This window comes from Zonotrichia leucophrys, chromosome 5, assembly GCF_028769735.1.
Source record: "Zonotrichia leucophrys gambelii isolate GWCS_2022_RI chromosome 5, RI_Zleu_2.0, whole genome shotgun sequence".
In the NCBI taxonomy this organism is placed as follows: Eukaryota; Metazoa; Chordata; class Aves; order Passeriformes; family Passerellidae; genus Zonotrichia; species Zonotrichia leucophrys.
In genome coordinates, this window is record NC_088175.1 from 7,058,756 (window position 1) to 7,080,176 (window position 21,421).

The 21,421-nt window shown below is 44.5% G+C and overlaps 1 protein-coding gene across 2 annotated transcripts; it reads left to right on the forward strand.

Moving 5' to 3' along the window:
- Window positions 1-1,719: 1,719 nt before the first annotated feature.
- Window positions 1,720-19,772, forward strand: DEGS2 (delta 4-desaturase, sphingolipid 2). 2 transcript variants are annotated; one of them, XM_064714160.1, is made up of 3 exons: window positions 1,720-1,868; window positions 10,296-11,038; window positions 17,538-19,772. In XM_064714160.1, exons 1-3 carry the CDS (start codon window positions 1,787-1,789, stop codon window positions 17,679-17,681), a joined length of 969 nt encoding a protein of 322 aa, XP_064570230.1. In that variant the 5' UTR covers window positions 1,720-1,786; the 3' UTR covers window positions 17,682-19,772. The 2 variants fall into 2 exon arrangements, with proteins under 2 accessions (XP_064570230.1, XP_064570231.1); XM_064714161.1 differs by lacking the exon at window positions 17,538-19,772 and adding an exon at window positions 13,174-13,383 and having other exon boundaries at window positions 1,732-1,868.
- The last annotated feature ends 1,649 nt before the right edge of the window (window positions 19,773-21,421 follow it).

Sequence of the window (21,421 nt, forward strand, 5' to 3'; positions counted from 1 at the left end):
CAACCTGCTCTGCACTTTCATCATTCAAGGGTTTACATTTAAAGCTGGAAGAGAGCATCCAAAGGAGGACAACAAAGACAGTGCAGAGCCTTGAGGAGAAGCTGTGTGAGGAGCTGCTGAGATCACTTGGTCTGTTCAGCCTGGAGGAGACTGAGGGGAGACCTCACTGCAGTTACAACTTCTTCTTGAAGGGAAGAGGAGGGGCAGGCACTGACCTCTGCTCTGTGGTGACAGTGACAGGACCCGAGGGAAAGACCTGAATTTGTGTCAAGGGAGGTTTAGGTTGGATATTAGAAAAAGATTCTTCTCCCAGAGTGTGGTTGGGCTGGAACAGCTTCCCAGGGCAGTGGTCAAAACACCAAGCCTGGCAGAGTTCAGAAAGTGTTTGGACAATGGTCTTAAACACATCATGAGACTCTTGTGGATGGTCCTGTGCAGGGCCAGGAGCTGGATTCAATGGTCCTTGCTTGTCCCTTCCAACTCAGCTTCTGTGATTTAGATAGGGAAAAAAAAAACACCTAACTAAAAAAAGCCTCCTAAAGTTTCATTGATGGTGGTTTTTAGCCCTTGGTGTCACTGTTCTACCAAGACATCTTAAATAGTTCCACTAGGCTAATATAAGAGCTGATAGTGTTGCCAGTATTTGTAGGCAAAAATTCCTCCTGAAAAATATTTACACCTCATATTTTCAAGGCTGCTTTTTTGTCCCTTTTATGTTCCATCTGTAATAGGGATTTTTAAGGGTAGGATGGAATAGGGAATTCTAGAGACTTTCATATTGAAACAGAATAAAACAAAATTGGAGCTGATCCGCATGTGATGTTGTTGTTGGAAGGACTAATGATAGGGATAGGTATAATGAGTGAAGATGGACAGGAGGTCAGGTATGGACTTGCAAAAGAACATAGTAGAAACAAGGGCAGTACTTTAATTTTGGGTTTTGTGTGTAGAAACATCACTGTGTAACATGGAACTCTGTGAATCAGAGAGGCACATAAGGTTACCTTAGTTTTCAGGTTAGCAAGCCCTTTGCCTGGCTTTGTTACCAGGGTAGCAGTGACATTTTCTGCTGCTCCAGCAGGGACAGTACCTGGGAAATGGGCCGCAGACTACCAGGAGTGAAGTGTTCTACAGCCGAGAGCTGGATTCTGCCGGGACAGCTCACGGAGATTGTCAGAGCGCCAAGGGAATGTATGTCAATCGTTGGTCGCCTTTGCACTGTTCCAGGTCTTCCACCCCTGGGAGGAGCTCACTCAGCTGTGTTTTGCCCTAATCCGCGGGTGTGCTTAGGGCTCTGTCTCTGGATTTATGGCGTTTGGACTACCTTTGCTTTCCAAAAGCTGTGTCTGGAAGCGCCCGGGGTCCTGCAGCGCTGGAGTTCCCCTTGTGCTCTGGATCCGCCCGGGGCAGCGATGGATGCGGTGGCTGTGCTGGGGATCCCCCTTGCCCTGCCCGCCGCTCACACCTCTCCTGGCTGCAGCCTTCGAGGTGCCTGCAGCACGGCGAGCCTCGGCCGCCCATCCCGTGTCCCGAGCCAGCCCCGGGACACCGTCTTCCCGCCGGACTGCCCGGGACATCCCGGAGGGCTCCGCAGCTCTGCCGGCTGCTGCCCCCGAGCGAAGCCGCAGGGCTGTCCCGGTGCGGCGGGGCGGGGGCGGGCGGAGGAGCCGCCCCTCCGCGGGCGCGGAGCTATAAGGGCAGCGCGGAGCTATAGGGACAATATAAGGGCAGCGCGGAGCTGTAGGGACAGCATAAGGACAGCGCGGAGCGGGGCGCAGCAGGCGCCATGGGGAACCGGGTCGCCCGCGAGGATTTCGAGTGGGTCTACACGGAGCAGCCCCACACGCAGCGCAGGAAGGAGATCCTGGGTACGGCGAGGAGCCCGGGAGCTGCCGCGGCGGCTCGGGCAGCCGGGCCGGGCTGCGCTGCTGGACGGGAGGGGACGGGCGGAGCGGGGCCGGGGTTCCGCGCCGGGAGCGCCGGTGTCGGTGCGGCTCGGGCTGGCGTCCAGGCTGCGGAGGGCGAGTGCCGCAGCCCGGTGGGATGTTGGGTGTGCACCCCGAGGAGCGCAGCGCTCCCAGCTCTCTGCCAAGGGCGGCAGCGGCGGGGATGCCGGGGCCGAGTCGAGCCCGGCTGTGCCGAGCCGGGTCAAGGCTGGCAGTGGGGACGGAGCAGCACGGGCCATGCCCAGCGCCCGCCTGCCCGCACCGAGCCGGGCCAGGGGTGGCAGGGGCCATGCCCAGCGCCCGCCTGCCCGCACCGAGCCGGGTCAGGGGTGGCAGGGGCCGTGCCCAGCGCCCGCCTGCCCCCACCGAGCCCCGGCAGCGGCCGCTGCCCTCGGTCGGGGGTGCGGGGACCCCGCCGGGTGTGCCCCGGGCGCGGGCTGGGAGCCTCCTGCGGGCACGTGTTCCCTCCCGGTGCCTGGGTACAGCATGGAAGTAAACGGTGTGCGGGTCTGATCTGCTGGAGAACAATGGCAAATCCCGCTGCTTGTCGGGGACAAGGTACACTCCTGTATTTTCGTGCTGTACACGCAGCGCTTATCTGCGCTCAGGAGTGTGGTGGGTTGGCAGGCTTGTTTTTGTGGAAGAATTTGGGCTATTCCGAAGATCGTTTTCGAGAATAGCTGATGATTCAGAATTGTCACAGAGTACTGTTGCGTATCTCCTAAAAACACATTTTCAACTTTTTATTAATAAAAGAGATTTTGATTTCCCCCCCGCTTTTCATTTGGGTGGGTTGGGCATTTTGTTTTCTTCCCTCTTATGAGTAGGATGAAGTTTAGAAAGAACTTTTATAAAAAGGCAGTGGAACTTCTGTCTCAGTTGCTACACAAGGTATATAGTAATTAGGTGCAGTTCTTTCACTCCCCCACAATCTTACAGATTAATCCAGGATTAATCTAAATTACAAAAACATTTCCGGTATAGTTGCAGTGGTGGAATATCCACGTCCAGGTTTGAATGGCATCCAAGAATAATTATTTTACTATGTAATCATGATAGTCAAATTACATCAGTATAGCAAATGATGCTTCTTGCTGTTGTGCTCCTCATCCCTTCAGTCAAGGGGACAACATTTTGGTGAGCTAAGGGTGGGAGGGTGTGTGGAGGGTCTCTGCCCTTGCTGCTTGCTTGTGGTTTTGGTTGTGCTGTAGAATGGAGAGTGCAAACCATGATGGAGTTGTAAGGAGGTGCTTGGACTCCCTTGTTGCAGCAAACTCTTTTCAGGACTCTTCAGCAGCAGACTTGCAGAGGTTTTGCCCACCCCCTCTTTGAGTTAAGAACAAGCAGTTGGAATCAAGGTCCATCTCCTTCTTTACAGCTTCCCCTGCCCCAGCTGTGGGAGTGGAAGGAAGGGCAGAGAGAAATACAACATGGAAAGAGAGATATGAGTGATCTGTGTCTGATAAGGCAGAATGGACTTTAAATGTCTATAATGATCCTCACTCTGTTATTCAAAGCATAAAGTCACCTAGTATTCAGAGTATATAGTTACCAAAGTGTTTAGTGTCTGCTAAGCTGGAGTACACAGCAAGAATCTTAAATACATATGAACAAATATCTATAAAAATCCATGTATTTTACATTTTTGTGTACAACAATGCCTTGGGGACAGCATTCCATGCTGGGAAAGGAATTATTTCCTTCCCAATAGGTTAATGATTTAGTTGCTAAGCACCGAAACTTGATGGTTCTCTGGGCTGCAGCTTTTAAAAAATGTTGGTCTCTCTCAGGCATGGCTACTTGGATTTAAATACAAATGGAAATTATCTGTCAGAAAAAAAAAAAGGGCCAACTGACAAACACATAAGGCAGTTTCTTTCTACATAAGTGGTGTTTCCTGGGCTGTTGTCCCAATATGTTCCTATAGAGCATCTGACAGATAAAAAAAGTTCATCACAAATTTGTTTGTCCTGGCTTAAGAGTTCATAGCCCAGGTGTCTGTAAGGCTTTTGTAGTCAGTGACTGTGTGTGAATGAGAGCTCCCTGAGTCCAGTCTCCCTGCCATGGACAGGGACATCCTTTGGTAGCTCAGAGCCCCATCCAACCTGTCCTTGAGCACTTGCAGGGATGGGCCATCCCAGCTTCTCTGGGCAGCCAGCTCCATTTAGCCACAGAGCTGTGAGCAGTGTTTGTCAGCTGGGCTGGCTGGAAATTGGCTTTGTGGCAGGACACTGCTGCACTAGATGAGGGTTGCCATTCCTAAAGGCTGTAATTATACCAACAAACAGACCAACATTTTGTACAAGGGAGAGGAGATATTGTCTCTCTTATCTCTTTGTAGTCTCTAGGTATTAAAATGTAGCTTGTGCTTAGTACTGTCTGTGTGCAACTGCTTCTGACTTAGAGTGGAGATCTCTTGCCAAGCTGGCACTTGGACCCTGATCACGTTATACATGTTCCTGAACACGTTATTCACGCTTTGCAGTTTATGAAATGGAATGGTTTCATTGCTATTCTCTCCCTGTCTTGTTTATGAAAAGCCTGTTACTGCCTTGTGTCAGGACTGGGATTTGTGTAATGCTGCAGTAAGCTCTGTTAGGGAAAGATCTGGTTAAAAACTTCCTGATGGAAAAGTTTGTTCATCTAGATCTGCTTAGCCTTTCTGTATAGTTACAAAAATGCAATTAGATATAACCAAGAGAGGGCATCTAGTAGAAATAGGATTTCTACTTTTTGTCAGTAAGGATTTCGTGGACTGAAAGACTTGGAGAAACTTTGCTCTGGCTCAGGGGGAAGTGTTGATGTCTTTTCACTCTTGACAGATGAAAAAATCATTGCTTAAATGCAGGTAACACCATAATCATACAATGTCTGGTCATTTCACCTGCAAACAATTTCCCAAATGCAAGCAATGAGCAATATGTTGTGACATGGGAAGAGTGAGATCACATTTATGCCATGGCTGGATCTAACTTTTGATAAAATTGGTGTAAGTTAGACAGAAAATGTCTTGCCTCGCAGGATCCTTAGGGAAGCATTTGTTTGCTGCTGAGGATGAGAGATGAATCAGTGTTGCTCGGGATAGACCGGGAACATCTCAATATGACCTAACATACAAGAATGCTTAATAGTTATGTAATTAGTTTTTGGCAAGTTATTTTGGAGTGGAGATTGTGCAAGCGTTTTATGTGTACTTTATCCTGTAGAAAGGCTGAGATGTTAGCTCATGGGTGTAGGTAGAACAGAATTAAAAAGCCAAAATCCATTTTATTTTAGTATTTAGCTGATCTGAGTATAGTTCCAGCTCTGGTCTCTTATTTAGAGATTAATCTGCTCTTTCTTCCAGCTGTCTCTTTTTATGTACCTACTGAAATATACAATATATTATGTCCCTAGCTTAAATCACAGCTCTGAATACATGTGCTTCTGGCGAAGAAACGATGTTTGCCCTCTATGCTGCAGCGTGGGGCACAGTGCTGCCCCTGACTGTGAGCACCCAGGAGAGCTGCTGTCCCAGTGCTCATGCCACTCCCCTGTGGGCATCACCTTTGAAATAAATCACATGGGCAGAAAATCACTGATTTAGGCATTTGTGGTCTTCCATGGGAAATGTATTAAGTACAACCCAAGGATCCAGCTTAGTCCATATCGCAGATTTTTGTTTCAGAAGGAGCTGGAAACCCTCCTTCTAGCATTCCTACATCCTTTTACTCTGCACTAATAAACAAATGTAAGCAAGCAGGTTACAGCTGCTGGCATAGTGATATGCTGACATCATCCACCTCTGTTGACACCAGCAGAGTGGCACCACTGCTTTCTCTCTACTTTTCCACTACTTTCCCTCTGGTGGCCACTGCTGGGTGGCCCACTGCCCTTGGACCAGCTAGCATTAGATATTTAGAAGCTCGTGAGTGACAAATACAAGACACTTGTCCTTTCACAGTGAACATATAAAACTTCAGTGTAATTAGCTGGGCCCAAAAATGTTTCTTATTATTTTGTGTAGCGAAGGGGCTTTTTCACAGGAGACTCTGAAAAACCAGAAGGTGTTGTCATGTATATTGTCCTCTGTATATCCTACCTGTGTCTTGACTAATGCATTGTTTGAATTAATAAAGGAATTAATAATAGGGTCATATAATATATTGAGTACCAGGTACATCATTAACTAGATCAGGTTGTTCAGAGCCCCAGCCAACCTGTCCTTGAACGTTTCCAGGGATGAGGCATCTGCAACCTCTCTGGGCAACCTGTGATAGTGTTTTACCACCCTCATTGTAAAAAATCTTTTCCTTATGTCTAGATTAAATATCTCCTCTTTTAGCTTGGAATTGTTACTCCTTGACCTATCACAACAAGCCCTACTAAACAGTCAGTTTGGCTTCATTCCTGTAAACCGCCATTAGATGTTGAAAGGCAATAAAGTGTTCCTAAAGCCTTTTCCTCTCCAGGCTGAACAGCCTGCATTCTCAGCTCTCTCAGCCTTTCCTTACTGGAGAGGTGCTCCAGCGCTCTGACAATTTTCAGCCCTCCTCTGGACTTGCTCCAACTCATCCATGCCATTCTCTGGGGATTTGGGTGTGCTGTGCTTTTATAATCAGGTTTTTGAGCTGAACTGCTACAAGGCAAAGCACTATAATGTTAGTAAACTGTCTTTGTTTTGTGTATTTATTTGGTACAAATACCAGCTCCAGCATAGGACATGGAGCAGTGAAGCTTACATCCTGTGCCTGGTGTCTCTTTTATCTGTTGTGGCAGGGACTCATAATCAATACAATGCAGTCCAGGACAGCAGTATCACAGATTTTTTTTTTCCTACTTCCCTTTAATAAACCTTCTAAGTGACTTATGCTGAGGAGTGTGTCCACTTTGACTGTATCAGTGTGCTGCAAGGAAAAGGAAGGAAAATTAAGAAATGAAATTTCTTCACTTTCTACTACTAGTTTCTCATGGATGTGGGCAAGGCTGCTGCTTCTTTAAACCTCCATCACCACTGTCTCTGTGGGCAGCTCCTGCTCTTGTTCACTTTTAAATCCCATGTGTACCAAAATATCCAAGTGTGAAGTATGTGGTGTCACATCAATGAGAAATTGTGTCTGGTGCCATCACTGGGTTATCTCAGGGACAGGATCAGTAGGACAGAGGATGAGTAAGAGCTCAGAACAAGGTATTTGCTGTCCCCTGAGGAGGAGGAACAGCAGGACCTGGCAGCCAATGGCCTGTCCAGGAGCAATTGCTCCAGCCCTAACTGAGGATTACTCTAGGGCCATGGTGAGTGCTTTGGATCTCCAGAGAGAAGCATCAATGGAACACAATTAGTCAGATTAATTTGTCAGTTTAGGCACTTGGTGAGTGAAACCTGCCCCTTAAAGGATGCATAGAACCGTAGAGTCATCTCTGTGAAAAGGTTATTCAGTAAATGTGTTGTTTCAGAATTGTGAACCCTTCTGAAAATATACTTGCAGCATTTATTCTCTCTTGGCTTGTAAGAGTGGGGAATGCTGTCTCACCATCATGGAGCTGCCTGGGCAGAGTTACTGACTACATTTACCTATTGTACTAAAGTGTCTGTGCTGCTTTGGCAGTGTGCTGACCTCAGAGACAGAAAAGTCATCCTTGTGCGCTGCTGTACATGTACACCAGTGTCCCCACCCTCTCAGCAGGACAGTGGCTCAGTCTGGACAAGAACTCAGACGAGAAGCAGCACACATGGGTAACCTCTCTGCTGGCCTGAGCTAACAGACCTCCTCAGTGGGCTGGAGGCTGGAAGATGTGCTGTGCAGACACCACAGCAGCTGGGTCTCTCCTGTTCTCATTGGACTATAAAGGGCAAAACTTGGTCCCATGCAGTCACATAGCCGCAGGTGTTGTGTCCTGTCCTGTCTTGTGTGTCCATGCCTTCATCCACCCCCTGCCCGAGCCATGGTTTCTCTGTGAGGAGAAACCTGAGTTTTTCCACACCATGGTTTCATGCCTTTATCAGTATTAATGATAAACAGCCACAGTATTGTGGTTTGACTAGTATGCAAAAATTTGCTGTTGGAGTTAATCATGTGTTGAATTTAATATTAAACTCTGGCAAGTTACTTAATAGCTGTCACCTGTGATAAGTGCAACCTGCCTGCATTGCTGCTTGCACACACCTGCTCTGGAACATTTTAAATGGAATCTGCAGGCCTTGTTGGCTGCCACAGAAAGAAATAGGTCAAAACCTTCCATTATTTTCAAATGACAGTATGAAGCATCTCTAAGCAATTTTCACATCCCATTAAATTTTTTTTTTTTTTTTTTTTTTTTTTTTTTTTTGAGGAGGTGTCATTGTGGCCTCAATTTGAGCAGGCTGAGGAGCAGATTTGGTTGTTTTACATTTCATCTCTTCTGGTGACTGCAGTAACTTACCTCTGCCAGCCACATCATCTGACAACATTTGAAGTGGCTTGGCTTATTAAAGCATTCTCTGTCTTTTGGACAGATGCCCCTAAGAATGAGATTAAGCTACATAAAACTGCATGCCTGGAACAGTCTTTCTGACCAGGCTGTTATATTCTTGTACTTTAGAGTAAACTTTGCATAAGCAGCTCTGTGTGTAAAACTAAAATATCTATTCAGGTACTAGAGAATAACTTTTGGCATGTTAACTTTATTGGTGTGAAAAATATAATTTCAAGAGTGGTGAAAACCACAACAAAAAACAAAACAGCAAAACAAAAAAATCCCTGGAGTTTCTGGAGATTTTTGTCGAAATATTTGTCAGACTTTAGAAAGACATGAACTTTCACTACAGCTTTCACAGCACTTAGAAAATCTCTCTCTTGCCTGAATACTCCTCATGGTGACTTTGGCCTCCTTATCCTCAGAAGATTTGAGTATATCTCCTTTGTCCTCATCTTACATAGCACTTTTCTAATCTTTGAAATCTCTAATTTCTGTCAAGATGAGCTGAAGTTGGCCAAGAGGCTCAAGGGTTGTTGGAATGGTTGCAGAGCATGACCACATTAACCTGCTTCTTTAAGCAGCACTTCATCTTTTTGACTTTCTGTAAACTTCTCAGGGTTCACTTCTACAAAAACCTCCTCTGCATCCAGCACTCAATACCTGCCACTGCTTTCAAGGTCACATAAATTACATGTATTGTCTCCAGCCTTTGTTTATAGTAGACACAGCTGCATAGATGCAGATCATTGTAATCTTGATTTTATTGTATTGGTATTATACTGGGACAGTCTTGTGATGTTTACTTTACTATTCATAAAATGTGCCCATGAAACTCACAGGGACACTGTGTAACCTCAGGGTTCAGTATGAATGACTTCTCTATGCACTTATCTGTGTAAGCTGCAATTACTGAGAAATGCAAAGTATGAGTTAAAGGAAGGAGGTCAGTACGTGGCTAGAAGCCATAAGGCAGCAGAAAGAATCATGTGCAAGTTAATACTGGAAGTGAGAAGTGTGGCTTTGCAGAGAGGAGATGTGAATCAGTGAACAGCACCTAGAGGATCAGCTGTACTCTGTATTTAAGTTTATTTTTAAAGGACAGATGGCTGGTGGGACTGGAGATCAATAAGCTGGTCTTGGCCTGACATGAATCAGACTTGCAGGCCTAGCCCAGGTCTCTGCTGTACTGCAGTATTTGTGAGGTCTCATGAAGCTGTTGTGTGATAATCTGCGTGGCTTTTACACCTGCTTTTGGTATGTGACATGGAAACAGAGAAAAATTTGCCATGCCATACAAAATCCTGATAATATTACTGACTTTACTGTGATATTACTATGTGTGAAGAGTTGTACCTGTTTGAGCACTGGTAAACACTCAAACAATTAGGAATTTTTTTTAAATACTGTGTTTGTCATCTAACCACAGAGCAAAACCTGGTGAGCCTGTTGCTCAGCTCTCTTCTCTGCTTGTGTGTTTGAAACAGCAGTGTGAAAAGGGCTACAGAGAATGCAGTTGTATCCCTTTACTGGAAAATAACACCTGAGCAAAATACAAAAGGACATAAAAAACCTTAAAACATGACAGAAGGTGTTTCTTAGATCTTAAGTCCTGTAGGATTTGTCATATTACTCCTCATCACTGTGAAGCAATATTCATTGTGGGAAAGGCACATTATGCCACAGAATGACCATCAGGGTATTTTTTTAATATGTCTATATATATCAATATCAATCAGAACTGGACATGATGATGGAACTAGTAAAACTTTCACCATAGTGGCAATCCTACTTTGGAATTAACATTTTATAAAACCAGGGCCTCAAACATAGTGTGATAAAACCAGAGAGTCACAGTGGTGATTGTGTTTGCCTAACCATGTCTAACCAAGTTTTTCTCTGCATTTTTCCCTTTAGCAAAGTATCCAGAGATCAAGAGTCTGATGGGACCAGATCCACATTTGAAGTGGATTGTATCTGGAATGGTTTTCACGCAGCTTCTGGCATGCTACCTGGTGAAAGACTTATCTTGGAAATGGATTTTCTTCTGGGCTTATGCTTTTGGGGGTTGCATCAACCACTCTCTGACCCTGGCCATCCATGACATTTCCCACAACGTGGCCTTTGGGAACAAGCAGGCCCGGTGGAACCGATGGTTCGCAGTCTTCGCCAACTTGCCCATAGGCGTCCCCTACTCTGCCTCCTTCAAGAAATACCACATTGACCATCACCGCTACCTGGGAGGGGACAGCCTGGACGTGGACATTCCCACAGACTTTGAGGGCTGGTTTTTCTGCACCCCGCTCCGGAAGCTGCTCTGGCTGTTCCTGCAGCCTCTGTTCTACAGCCTGAGGCCGCTCTATGTGAACCCCAAAGCAATCACACGGATGGAAATCCTCAATGCTCTCGTCCAGTTTTCTATAGACCTCATCATTTACTACCTGTGGGGGCTCAAACCTGTTATTTACCTAATAGCAGGTACTATTCTTTGCTTGGGTCTTCATCCCATTTCTGGGCACTTCATAGCAGAACACTACATGTTCCTGAAAGGGTATGAGACATACTCTTATTACGGGCCTCTGAACTGGCTCACCTTCAATGTAGGCTACCACATGGAGCACCATGACTTCCCCAGCATTCCTGGATGCAGACTGCCCATGGTAAGTATAGTGTGAGATGAGCGAGTTGGATTTTTATTGAAGCTGCTAAAATGTGTCAAAGAAAATCCTTCAAATCATAGCAATTGATGAATTTAAGAAAAAAAAGGGGGAAAAAGAGAACAGCTTCTCTGGATTTGTTTCTAATTAATTTTAAGCCCAAGATTGAGAGAAACAGCTGTCAAACTGCTGTAATACTTAGTTTATTTGATGCAAACTAAAACATCTGATCCTCAGAAGGCTTGAGGAATACCTTTTGCATGATAAAATCCTCCAACAAGGCTTTAAATGTCTTGATTTACATCCCTCAGCCACTAAGTTTCGACTCTGAAAGTTTAAAGACCCATCTAAAGGGAGGCAGGTGGCAATGGCTACTTTAAATTTGTCTAATGATCAATCTGTTAAGTATATTGCTTGATTAACATCAAAGAAAATTTTTCTGGTTTTGAGATGACATAATTTTTGGGGCATGTTCCAGCCTGACAGAGGTAGCACTGGAAAATAAAGCCGCACTCTCTGAGACTCCTTTCAGCTCTCCTGCCCCACCCACAGAAACTGAGGAGGCCTGGCCTGTCGTTGGGAAAGCACTGTGGCTTTCCTCCTTTGAAAGGCAAACCCCTTTTTGTTTATGTTTTATCAGCTGTGGGAATCAAATTTGCAAAGCCCAGGTGTCTAGGAATGGTTTTCCATCTCCCTCCAGGTGCAGAGCTGCTCTTGTGTGTTTTGTGCAAGGGCTGCTCAGCAGGTGCTCAGTGTTGGAGGTACGTGACTCCAAGGATTACTCCTGCACACGAGTTCTCTGACGTAACAGGAAGGAAACACCTTTGTGTGGCCTGATGCAAAGTGTGGAACTGCTGCTCAATATCCACACGAGGTGGAGGTAGAGCCTGAGGCTCAGGAGCTGTGACCTCCCCACCACTACTGATACCATGTACAACTTCTGTGATGGCATACCTGGGCAAACCCTGCTGTGTGGGCTCATGTTCTCCATCACAGAAACACTCCCTGGAAGGAGATTCAAATCAACAGGAGATTTTCTTGTGTAGAAGGGTGTGGGAAGCCTCTATATAGCCTGCAATTGTTTTTATTCACTCCTTTGCTGCTGGAGGTCTGTCCTGGAGATGCTGCCTGCTCCTGGTGAGGCCCAGAGGAGCTGGTGCAGCAGCCCACACTTGGATGTGAAGCTCTCCTGTGAGGCACTCCCATCCCTGATACACCTGATAGCTCAGTGGGGAAATGCATGTGCTTGGCTCTAGTTTCAAATGTTCAAACTTGTTAGATGGGCTTAGATACTTAGATTACCAAAATGAAAATAGAAGAGAAGGAGGTTAGTTCAGTATCCTGCACAAGGGAGGTGAGTGACTAATTGAACTTGCTGGGACTGTTGCTCCAGCCCTGACTGAGACCTGAAAAGCTCTTCTCCACCCACACCACAAATAGTTCAGCCTAGTTCCTTGAGGCAGTGCAGCAGCTGGAAGTGTCTGCCCTCCTGCATAAAGAGGATGGAGTTATTAGCTGAATTTCATGGGCTTGTGTTCATGTGTGTTTTGCTCTTTGGCAACTGAGACTTGCCCTGCTGGTGGAGGAGAGAGCTGGCTTGTCAATCACTGCTGCCTGACAGAACTATTTGGAATACTTGGAGTCTGGTGAGAGATCAATTGCAATTAAAAATTCTATTAAAAAGAATTCTATTTTAAAAATTTCTATTTTCTTTGGCAAAACAGTTCCCATAGAAAATCCTTTCACCATTAAAACAAATTGGTTACTCTTTTCTTTAAATCTTGAGCTTCCTAGTAGGTAAGAAACCTCACCTTGCTCTACTTTACTTAACCTCCTGGCAAATTCCTCACTCAGCAAAGATTTATTTTTTTTCAGATTTAGTCTCTTAGACACTTGAACTTCTAATAGTTGCATTGTGTAGTATGGATGATCTCTCAGCAAGACTATTTTTATTTTTAATTATTGGCAAGTAGAAAGTGGAGGAAAGATCTCTATTTTTAAAGATCTATCCTGCATGATTGAGATCAGGGGAGAAATAGGATTTGAGTTTGAGAATAACTGGATCTTAATCTTGGAAAATAACTAGCTTTTCAGCTTGCTTATCAGGAAAGTAAATTCAGCGTTTTCCTTTGTTACAGGTGTGTCATTCAGAGCGTTCTGAGTAATGTGTTTGCCACTAGAAAGACCTTTACCCTATGACTGTGACAAATTTGAAAGAGGAAGAATTAGGCTGTGCTCATAAGCTTATGGATATTAAAGATGAGTGACATGGGTGTGCAGCAAGAACTTGTCCCACTAGTATAATGAGAGATTGCACAAGAGACCATAAAATTTAACTGTGCAATGAAGGCCCTGCTCTAAGAAAAAACCTGTAGACTTAAGAATAGATTAGTCTTTGAATGAAGTCTTACAACTATAAAATATTGCACTGTTTACCAAATGAGTAAAGAGATCCATTCTTCATTGTCTGAGTTGTCAGAGTATACTCATGGAGAGAGGAGACTGGAGAAGGAGGAGGAACTCTATTAGAAGCTGCAATAAAAGCAGCAGTGTTACCAGGGGCAAACTAGTTACTCATTAAGCTTGTGGGAAAAGGAAAAGACATGGTATGAAACCAGATTTATTAGGCAGACAAGACTGGAAAACATGGTAGATGTGCTGGTTTTGAATTGCAGATTTCATTAACCCTATGATGGCCGGGAGGGCTAGCTAGTTCCAGTGCTCACCATCCTGTGGAGGGGATGTAAGACCATAGAGGGAACTTCTTGTAATAAGCCTTTAGGCATTCTAAATGTAATTTTAAGCTTTGTGTCACAAGGATCTCTAGTTCTGTATAGCCCCAGGACAAGGAGTGTGTAACAGCCATGCTGAAATACTAGGCTGCATTTAACTTTTGTACTTATCAGATATGAAGAGTATGAGTAGGGTCCTGTCACTGTGCTCTACAACCACAGAACCAGAACAAAAGTTCCAGTCCAAAAGATGTGATTTCTTGCCCTGCCACCTTGACCTACTTGAAGAAAAGCCTCAATATACCACGTGCCAAGTGCCTAGTAATTGTCCTGACAGACATTGTCTGTCCTAACAGAATCACAGAATGGGTGAGGCTCAGCCTCCCTGCTCAAACAGGGTCATTCTGAAGCACATGGCACAGGGTTGTGTCCAGATGGTTCTTGAACATCCCCACTGAGGGAGGCTCTGCACCCTCTCTGGGCAGCCAGTTCCTGTGCTCAGTGACTGCTCAGTAAAAAAGTTTTTCCTCATGTTCAGGTGGAACTTCCTGTGCATCAGTTTCTGCCTTGTCCTCCTGCTTGGTAGCACTGAGAAGAGTCTGGATCCATTCTCTTGACACCCACCCTCCAGATACTTAAAGATATTGATGAGGTTCCCTCTCAGTTGTCTTTTCTTAAGTCTGGACAGGCTCAGCTCCATCAGCCTTTTCTCATTAGAGAGATGCTCCAGTCCCTCAATCAACTTTGTCACCCTGCACTAGACTCGCCCCAGGAGCTCCATGTCCCTCTTGTACTGAGGAGTCCAGAACTGGGCACAGCACTCCAGATGTGCCTCAATTTTCATTTACAAACTAGCAATGAGTTAAGACTTACAGCTGAGATTTGTAAGGAAGAAGGCAGGGAGGAGTTGAAGAAAATGGATCACCTACAATGCAGTATATGGAGAGCTTGAGGAGCAGGATTTTGGGATGCTTAATTACAGTGCCATCCTCTTGAAGACAATCTATCATCTGGCCACAAAACTTGCTACCTGGAAACTGCATCTACAGGTTTTGTACTGTAACACAAAGGGTGACTCTTCCAGCCTTAACCATACTAATAGATATAGAACCATTAAGGCTGGAAAAGACCTCCAAGATCATTGAGTCCAAACTTTGATCTGATACCATCATATCAACTAAATCATAGGATGAAGTGCCATGTTGAGTCATTTCTGGAACACTTCCAGGAGTGGTGACTCCACCACTTCCTTGAGCAGCTGTTCTGATGTTTGACAAGTCTCATGAAGAAATTCTTTCTGATGTCCAACCTTCTCCCTTGATGCAGCTTGAGCCTTTTTTCTATTGTCGTGCTGCTTGTTACTTGGGAGAAGAGGCTGAGCCCCACCTGGTTACACCCTCCTTTCAGAGTTGTAGAGTGATAAGGTCTCCCCTGAGCCTCCTTTTCTGCAGGCTAAACACCCCAGCTCCCTCAGCCACTCCTCCTATGATGTTGCATTTAAAAGGGAGCCTGCATTAAACCCCAATTACTGCCCTCCCACTATCCAGTTTTTCTGGTGGATAAGGTGATAATTCTGTTTTATGTATGGAGATACTGAAAGAAAGAATGAAAAATGAGATGGTTTTGCTGGAAAACTTTTGCATCGATCTATTATAAAAGAGAAACATATTTTAAAATTCTTTCCTGCCATGTGCTAGCAAGATAGGAACACGTACCTACCAAATTTCCTTCTTTTCCATAAGAAAATCTTTCAGAAGTCCCCCTCTAACTGCATTCCTTACATTTTCTCTTTCCTCCATTTCTTTTTGCAAATATAACATGGTCAAGAGCTCTGCAGGATAATGTAACTACTTAAAAAGGCATGGTCTGGTTCAGAGAGCAAGAAGTACATGGGGCTCTGGGGAAGAGGGGAATGGTAGACTTGCCATATGAATTTGGGTAGTGTAGATGAGGTAGATGAGGGCTAAACTACAGTTGAAAGGCAGAATTTCCAAAATGGAGGCAGGAAGGAAGGTCTAAGCAATTGTGTGCTAGGAAATGACCATGTCAGAGCTAGAGTGAAGCTTTTGAAGCTGGGTGTCTGAGCTACCCTTTGTGTTTGCATCAGGCCCCATGAGTAACCTCCATTCAAGGGAGCTTACTGTTCAAATAGTCCTCCCTCTCATCCTCTGGCTATTTCAATTACCCAGCTGGGAAAAGGGGGTAATACCCAGATTAAATTATTTCTGACTGGGGTTACAGAAGGAGCACAGAGAACCAAATCTGCTTCTCCAGAGATCTTGGAAACCTGGAAATCACCTCTCTTCCTGCCATTAACAAATATCTCTAAGGAGAAATCCTGATATTGTCTGAATATAATTGAAAATTAACCATTGAAAATTAACTACTTTGAAGTACAAACCAATGCTTTAAAGCAGGATAGAGAAAATGATTATCAATTTGGAGGTATTCAGTGAAAGACAGAATACAGTCAGACCTGAACTGAATCTTCCACCTCTAGGACAGCACTACATGCCAGGAGCACCAGGAGTGTGTAAGGGACAGAGGTAAAAGATTTTAATGACTCTTGTACATTATCCAACCTATTTCACAGACAAGTGTCTGCTAGGAAGCTGAATTAATGAGGTGATTAGCAGGGAGCCATGCCAGTTTATAATTTAACTTTCACTGGAATTCTTACCTTTTCACAAGCAGTTAAATGCTGTGTTAAGGTTGCCCCATTACACCTCGGTGGTGATGAGACCCTCTTCCTGCATGGTGATTTCTGTGTAACCCTTTCTCTCTTCACTGGAAGTCTGCTCTGTGCTCAGTGTAGCTGGCTTCAAAATTCTGCAGGGTTTTAAAGAGAGAAGTCATGCTGTCCAGCAAGACAAACTGCTCAATTCTAGAGCTTTGTTTGTCTAAGAGGTGGAGCTGCAATAAAACCATGCCCAAGCAGTTCTGTGCAAGTGTATACAGTTAACAGATTCTGCTGCTTCATAAATGTGTTCAAAAAGCAAAGCATCTAGTTGGAGCAGGAATAATAACTGATAACTTGGGAATCCCCGCAGTCCCCTGAACCTGCCAGCTCTGAAACCTCTTTGTCCTCTGGTTCTGGCCTAACTCCCACTACAAGTACCACCCCAATGATGCACAGTGCTTCTCTGATGGCAACAGTCCTTAGACTTTGGGAATTGTAGCAGGGATGAAATTTTATTAGACTTGTGACCTAATAATGAATCTCACAGTATTTTTGATATCAGACTGAGGAGAACAGACCACCCCTGCAATTTTCTTTGCCTGCTGGAGGAACCCATCTCTTGGATTTGCATCATGGTAGCAGAATGCAGAAAACAAAGCGTAGGCAAGGCTGTGTCTGTCATTTTCTCACTTGTTAATTCTCTCTTACCCAGAACTCTCAACAGAAGAATATTACAAGTGGCAAACAGGGCTTTAAATATAGTGTGCTGGAGTCTTGGCAATTGATAAAGTGGATAAAGTATCTCATTGTGGAGATCCCACCACCTCTGAAAGGAGACAAAATAGTTCTGACTGAAGGCAGCAATCCCCTGCCTTTCAAATTATGACACTGTGAGGCAAAACTTATATCAGAAATCTGTTAAGAAGTATCTAAATGCATTTAAGTACATTTCATTTGGCTGAACTTCAGAAGCTCACAGGCAATAACAAGTAACTTCAGGTAATGGCTGTGCTATCAGATCTGAGTGTGAAGGTTGAAAGACACCTGACTCTGTGCAGCCCAACACTCATTCTCTCTCTTCTTCTTCCAGGTGAAGAAGATTGCAGCAGAATATTATGATAACCTCCCACATCACCAGTCCTGGATTCGAGTTCTGTGGGACTTTGTTTTTGATGACACTCTTGGTCCTTATTCAAGGGTTAAGAGACTGTGCAAGCTGGCAAAGGAAAGCTAATGGGGCAGCTCCTCCTGCTTCAGTGGTGTGTGTGTTTGTTCATTCCCATGACTTCAGTTTTCTGCAGAAATAGAAGGATCTTTGTGTGTTCTGAATTGAAGTTGGTGCTTGCTGCTTATGCCAAGAGGATGGGTGTGAAAATGAAGCAGTTTTAGACAACCGATACTTTTTAATAAAGGATATTTGTATATGCAACCCTCAGAACCTAGATTAGAGTGAACTGTGATTAGGTGAACCTTTGATCTAGGTTTAGAATTAACTTCCTAGGACACATGTGCCTAAGCCTGAGTTTTAGCTTTGTGGGGGGAATGTTTGTTGTGTGTTATATGTGAGCATGTGTGTGTGTGTAGCTCAGGACTGGTTTCTCTTGGTGCCAGATTGGAGTGGATGCTCTGTGTGCACAGGACTGTGGAAGCAGGGAAGACTGGCACACAGAAGTAAATGATACTCCCTGGAAACACAAGGGTGCTTTTATCTCAATGTCTTGTCTAATCTAATATCTTCTGATAATTGCTAATAGCAGAAATTTTATATATGCAATGGAATATGTTTATATTTTTGTACATCTGTAAAATTATTTCAGTATGCTGTTTGATCTTTATTCTAGAGCTTTCTCTAAACCTTGTTTGAATGAATTGCTATTCTTGGGATATAATACTATTGCTAACTGAACTGTGGCAAGGAAAAATCCTTTTTTTAGAGTTCCACCTACTTCCTGATCAGCAGCATGGATTTGCCTCTGAGGAACTGGGTGGTCCTTTCTCACTCACCTTTTCAAGGGTATTCATAACTTCATGTATCTCACCCTTTTCCCTACTGTAAGGGGAAAAGAAGAGGTTCTAGTTTTAATTTTTCCTTGCCAAAGCTATTAGCATTCCTGGTCACCTTTCTTGGTCTCCTCTATATTACACCCCTTTCTGTGCATGGGATTTAGGGTACATGTCAGTGGAGACATGGAGGTGTCTTCATCTTTGTGGTGGTATTTGTTCCTAGCTGCTTTCAGAATAATGGGAATTCTTTTCCTCTGTCATTCAAGGGGCACAACTTGACATTTGGGAAGCACATGATACTCCAGCTATGCAAAATTGCCTCTGGTGGTGTTAAGGGCATGTACCTGGAACAGGGAGATGGGGACATTTCTCTCTCTGTATCTCTTTCTTGGTGCTATTGACATTAACCTTCATCTCTCATTTCCACCCACTGACATACTAAAATCTTCCTGCTTGTCCTCTCCAATTATAAACTCCTGGCTATCCTCAAGAATTCTGTATCATCCAAAACCTTAATCAACATAACCTTTCTACAAGCAGCACAATATCTTGGGAGTGAGGAATTCAAATGCCATCTAGTAAATTTCCTCTACCATGGAAAGCTGGCAAATTACTTCTGTCCTTACAAAGTGGTTAAAAGAGAGAAATTATAATTTATATATAATTGCCTTGTAGCCCTCTAACAGTTTGGGTTTTTTCTTCTGGAAATCCGTGGCTCTAACAAGGAAAAGATTATTGTGCAGCCTCATTGGTCCCTCAGAGTATTAGACCTGGCAAGCCTGATTTCCTCACTGAACACAATTTTGTTCCTTCCTTCAGCAGCACTGGATCCAGGGAGCCAGTCTGTCTGTTCACTAGGCAGCTGAGCTAACCTGCAGACATTTGGGTTCCTCCTTCATTTCCCCATTCTCCATTTTTCTCACCCATGTGATTTTGGCAGTTGGGTAAATAAATACCCAGGCTTGCTCAGCAGATCCTTTGTAACACAGGGGCTGAACAGCAGTTTATTCACCAACACTGTTTTGTGCTTTTGGATAAGAAGAGCAAGAATGAGGCTTCTCCCAGCATTTCAGCCTTTACTGATCCCTCAGTGATGAACATACTTAAGATATTATATATGAATTATTAAAGCTGCTTTTCTCCCAAAGGAAGAGGTGCTGCTGTATCAGTGCTCATGTCAGGGAATTTCAGATTTTTATTAATTTACTTCAGATATGCTGGCACTCTGATCACGTATTCAATTTCCTGTGTCTTTAGCAGTTGTTCCTCAACTCTCTTGTCCAACTTAATAAGTTAATATAAAAACCACAATAAAGATTATGCTAACTTCCTCAATATGACTGCTGTCCTTATCCTCTTTTATGAGTGACCTTGTGCTGTAGTTCCCTTACTCAGCTTTCATGATCTGGTCACCCATTTGCTGTGGACTACTAACCTAGCCTGACACAGAGGCTCTGGTGTAAGTGAGCCAACCAAAACTCAGCTGCTTCTTCACCTGCCTCCCATCAGTGTTTCCATCATGGTCCCAGCTTGCTTAGCCTGGGCAGCCCCACATTCCTCCTGCTCAGCACTGTCCATCTCAGCAGGAATTGACTGGAAGGCTGCAGTGCCTGCAGGTGTGCAGTGTGAGCTGAGTTCCAGGATTTGGGGTGCTGCTGGAGAAGGCTGTGATCCTGTTCTCTCCATGGGCACTTGTTTTGCTACTGCCAGTAATGTTGGCAGGAGGGGTTTTTTCATAACCTCAGGGCATATGGGTCTGGGTTAAAAGTGTGTTAGAGCTATGTAAAGTTTTATTCCTTTTGCTTAAAAATTGATCCAGATTTCCTTCTTTCTTTGGGCACACTAAGGCTCTCTCAAGTAGCTGTATGATAGGAAGCATTGGAGAGTGATGTCCCCTTAGATTTCTGCTGTGAAAGATGCCTGTAGCCTGCCCTGTTGCAGTGGCTCAACAAGCCCAGGATGAAAGGACACCCTTTTCTGCAGAGACAGCTGGCAAACTGAATTACTGGCTGGGAGGAGAGAATCCTCTGGTAGTGCCACTACTGGAAATAATGCCACCTTGCACATCCTTGTCACTGGAGCTGAAGGCTGGGAACTGGCATAGTGATGCCAGGACTGCTCCCCTGCCAAGTTTCCCCTTCCACCCCACACACTTTGCTCCCAATATTAAGTGTCCCTGTTCAACTTCAGCTTATTATGTTTTAATTATACGAGGCCTGCAAAGGTAATTGAAGAAAGTAAGAAAATCCCATTTACAGCAGCTGGCTGATGTTAACACAGGGGCATGGCATATCCAGGCTGTACAACATTGTTATTTCTGACCTTAGGCAGAATGCCACATTCCAAGGAAAAACATGAACCATGCCAAGCACCAACCTCCAGAACCTTAATTAGGATTACAGGACAGTTTCACAAAGCAAATGAGATCTTGAAAAGCAGCAGTTTTGAAGAGTCCTTGCCATTATCAGGTATGCCATTAAATGGGTTTATAATTAGGAAATGCATGAGCTGCTGTAAGAGATTTATGCAACAGAGCATTCTAATCTCTGCTGTTACTGATGCTTGTCTGGGTTGCTCATACTGGGATGGCTCCTCCTGGGGTTGTTGCAATGTGATGCACATCAGTGTCTGCTTCCTTTAGTTCCCATGTGGAAATCTTTATCTTGCTATTTAACCTTTCTCCTGCCTTCAGCTGGCATTCAACAGCTAACAAACATCAGTCTCAGTCTGGAGCTCACTGTTGCATTAAACTCAGATTTCTCCCATTTCTCCCATATTTAATCTACAGTATAACCAGACTGTGAAAAAGACTCATTTGTAAAAGGCATTTGGGTTGCTTTGAAGAGTGCTGAAGAACACCCCAAAACAAAACAGGTACCATTTTACAGCTGACTCCCAAACAGGACCCATGCTGCCTCCTCTGCTGTCCCTCCTGCCTGCTCCACTAGCAATGGGACAATCAGAGGCTCT

Excerpts from the sequence above, each read along its gene's own strand:
- DEGS2 (XM_064714160.1), top strand. The coding sequence starts at position 1,787 with ATGGGGAACCGGGTCGCCCGCGAGGATTTCGAGTGGGTCTACACGGAG. Across the intron at positions 1,869-10,295 it reads GCGCAGGAAGGAGATCCTGG|CAAAGTATCCAGAGATCAAG; the intron begins GTACGGCGAGGA and ends TTTTCCCTTTAG. Across the intron at positions 11,039-17,537 it reads CTGGATGCAGACTGCCCATG|GTGAAGAAGATTGCAGCAGA; the intron begins GTAAGTATAGTG and ends TTCTTCTTCCAG.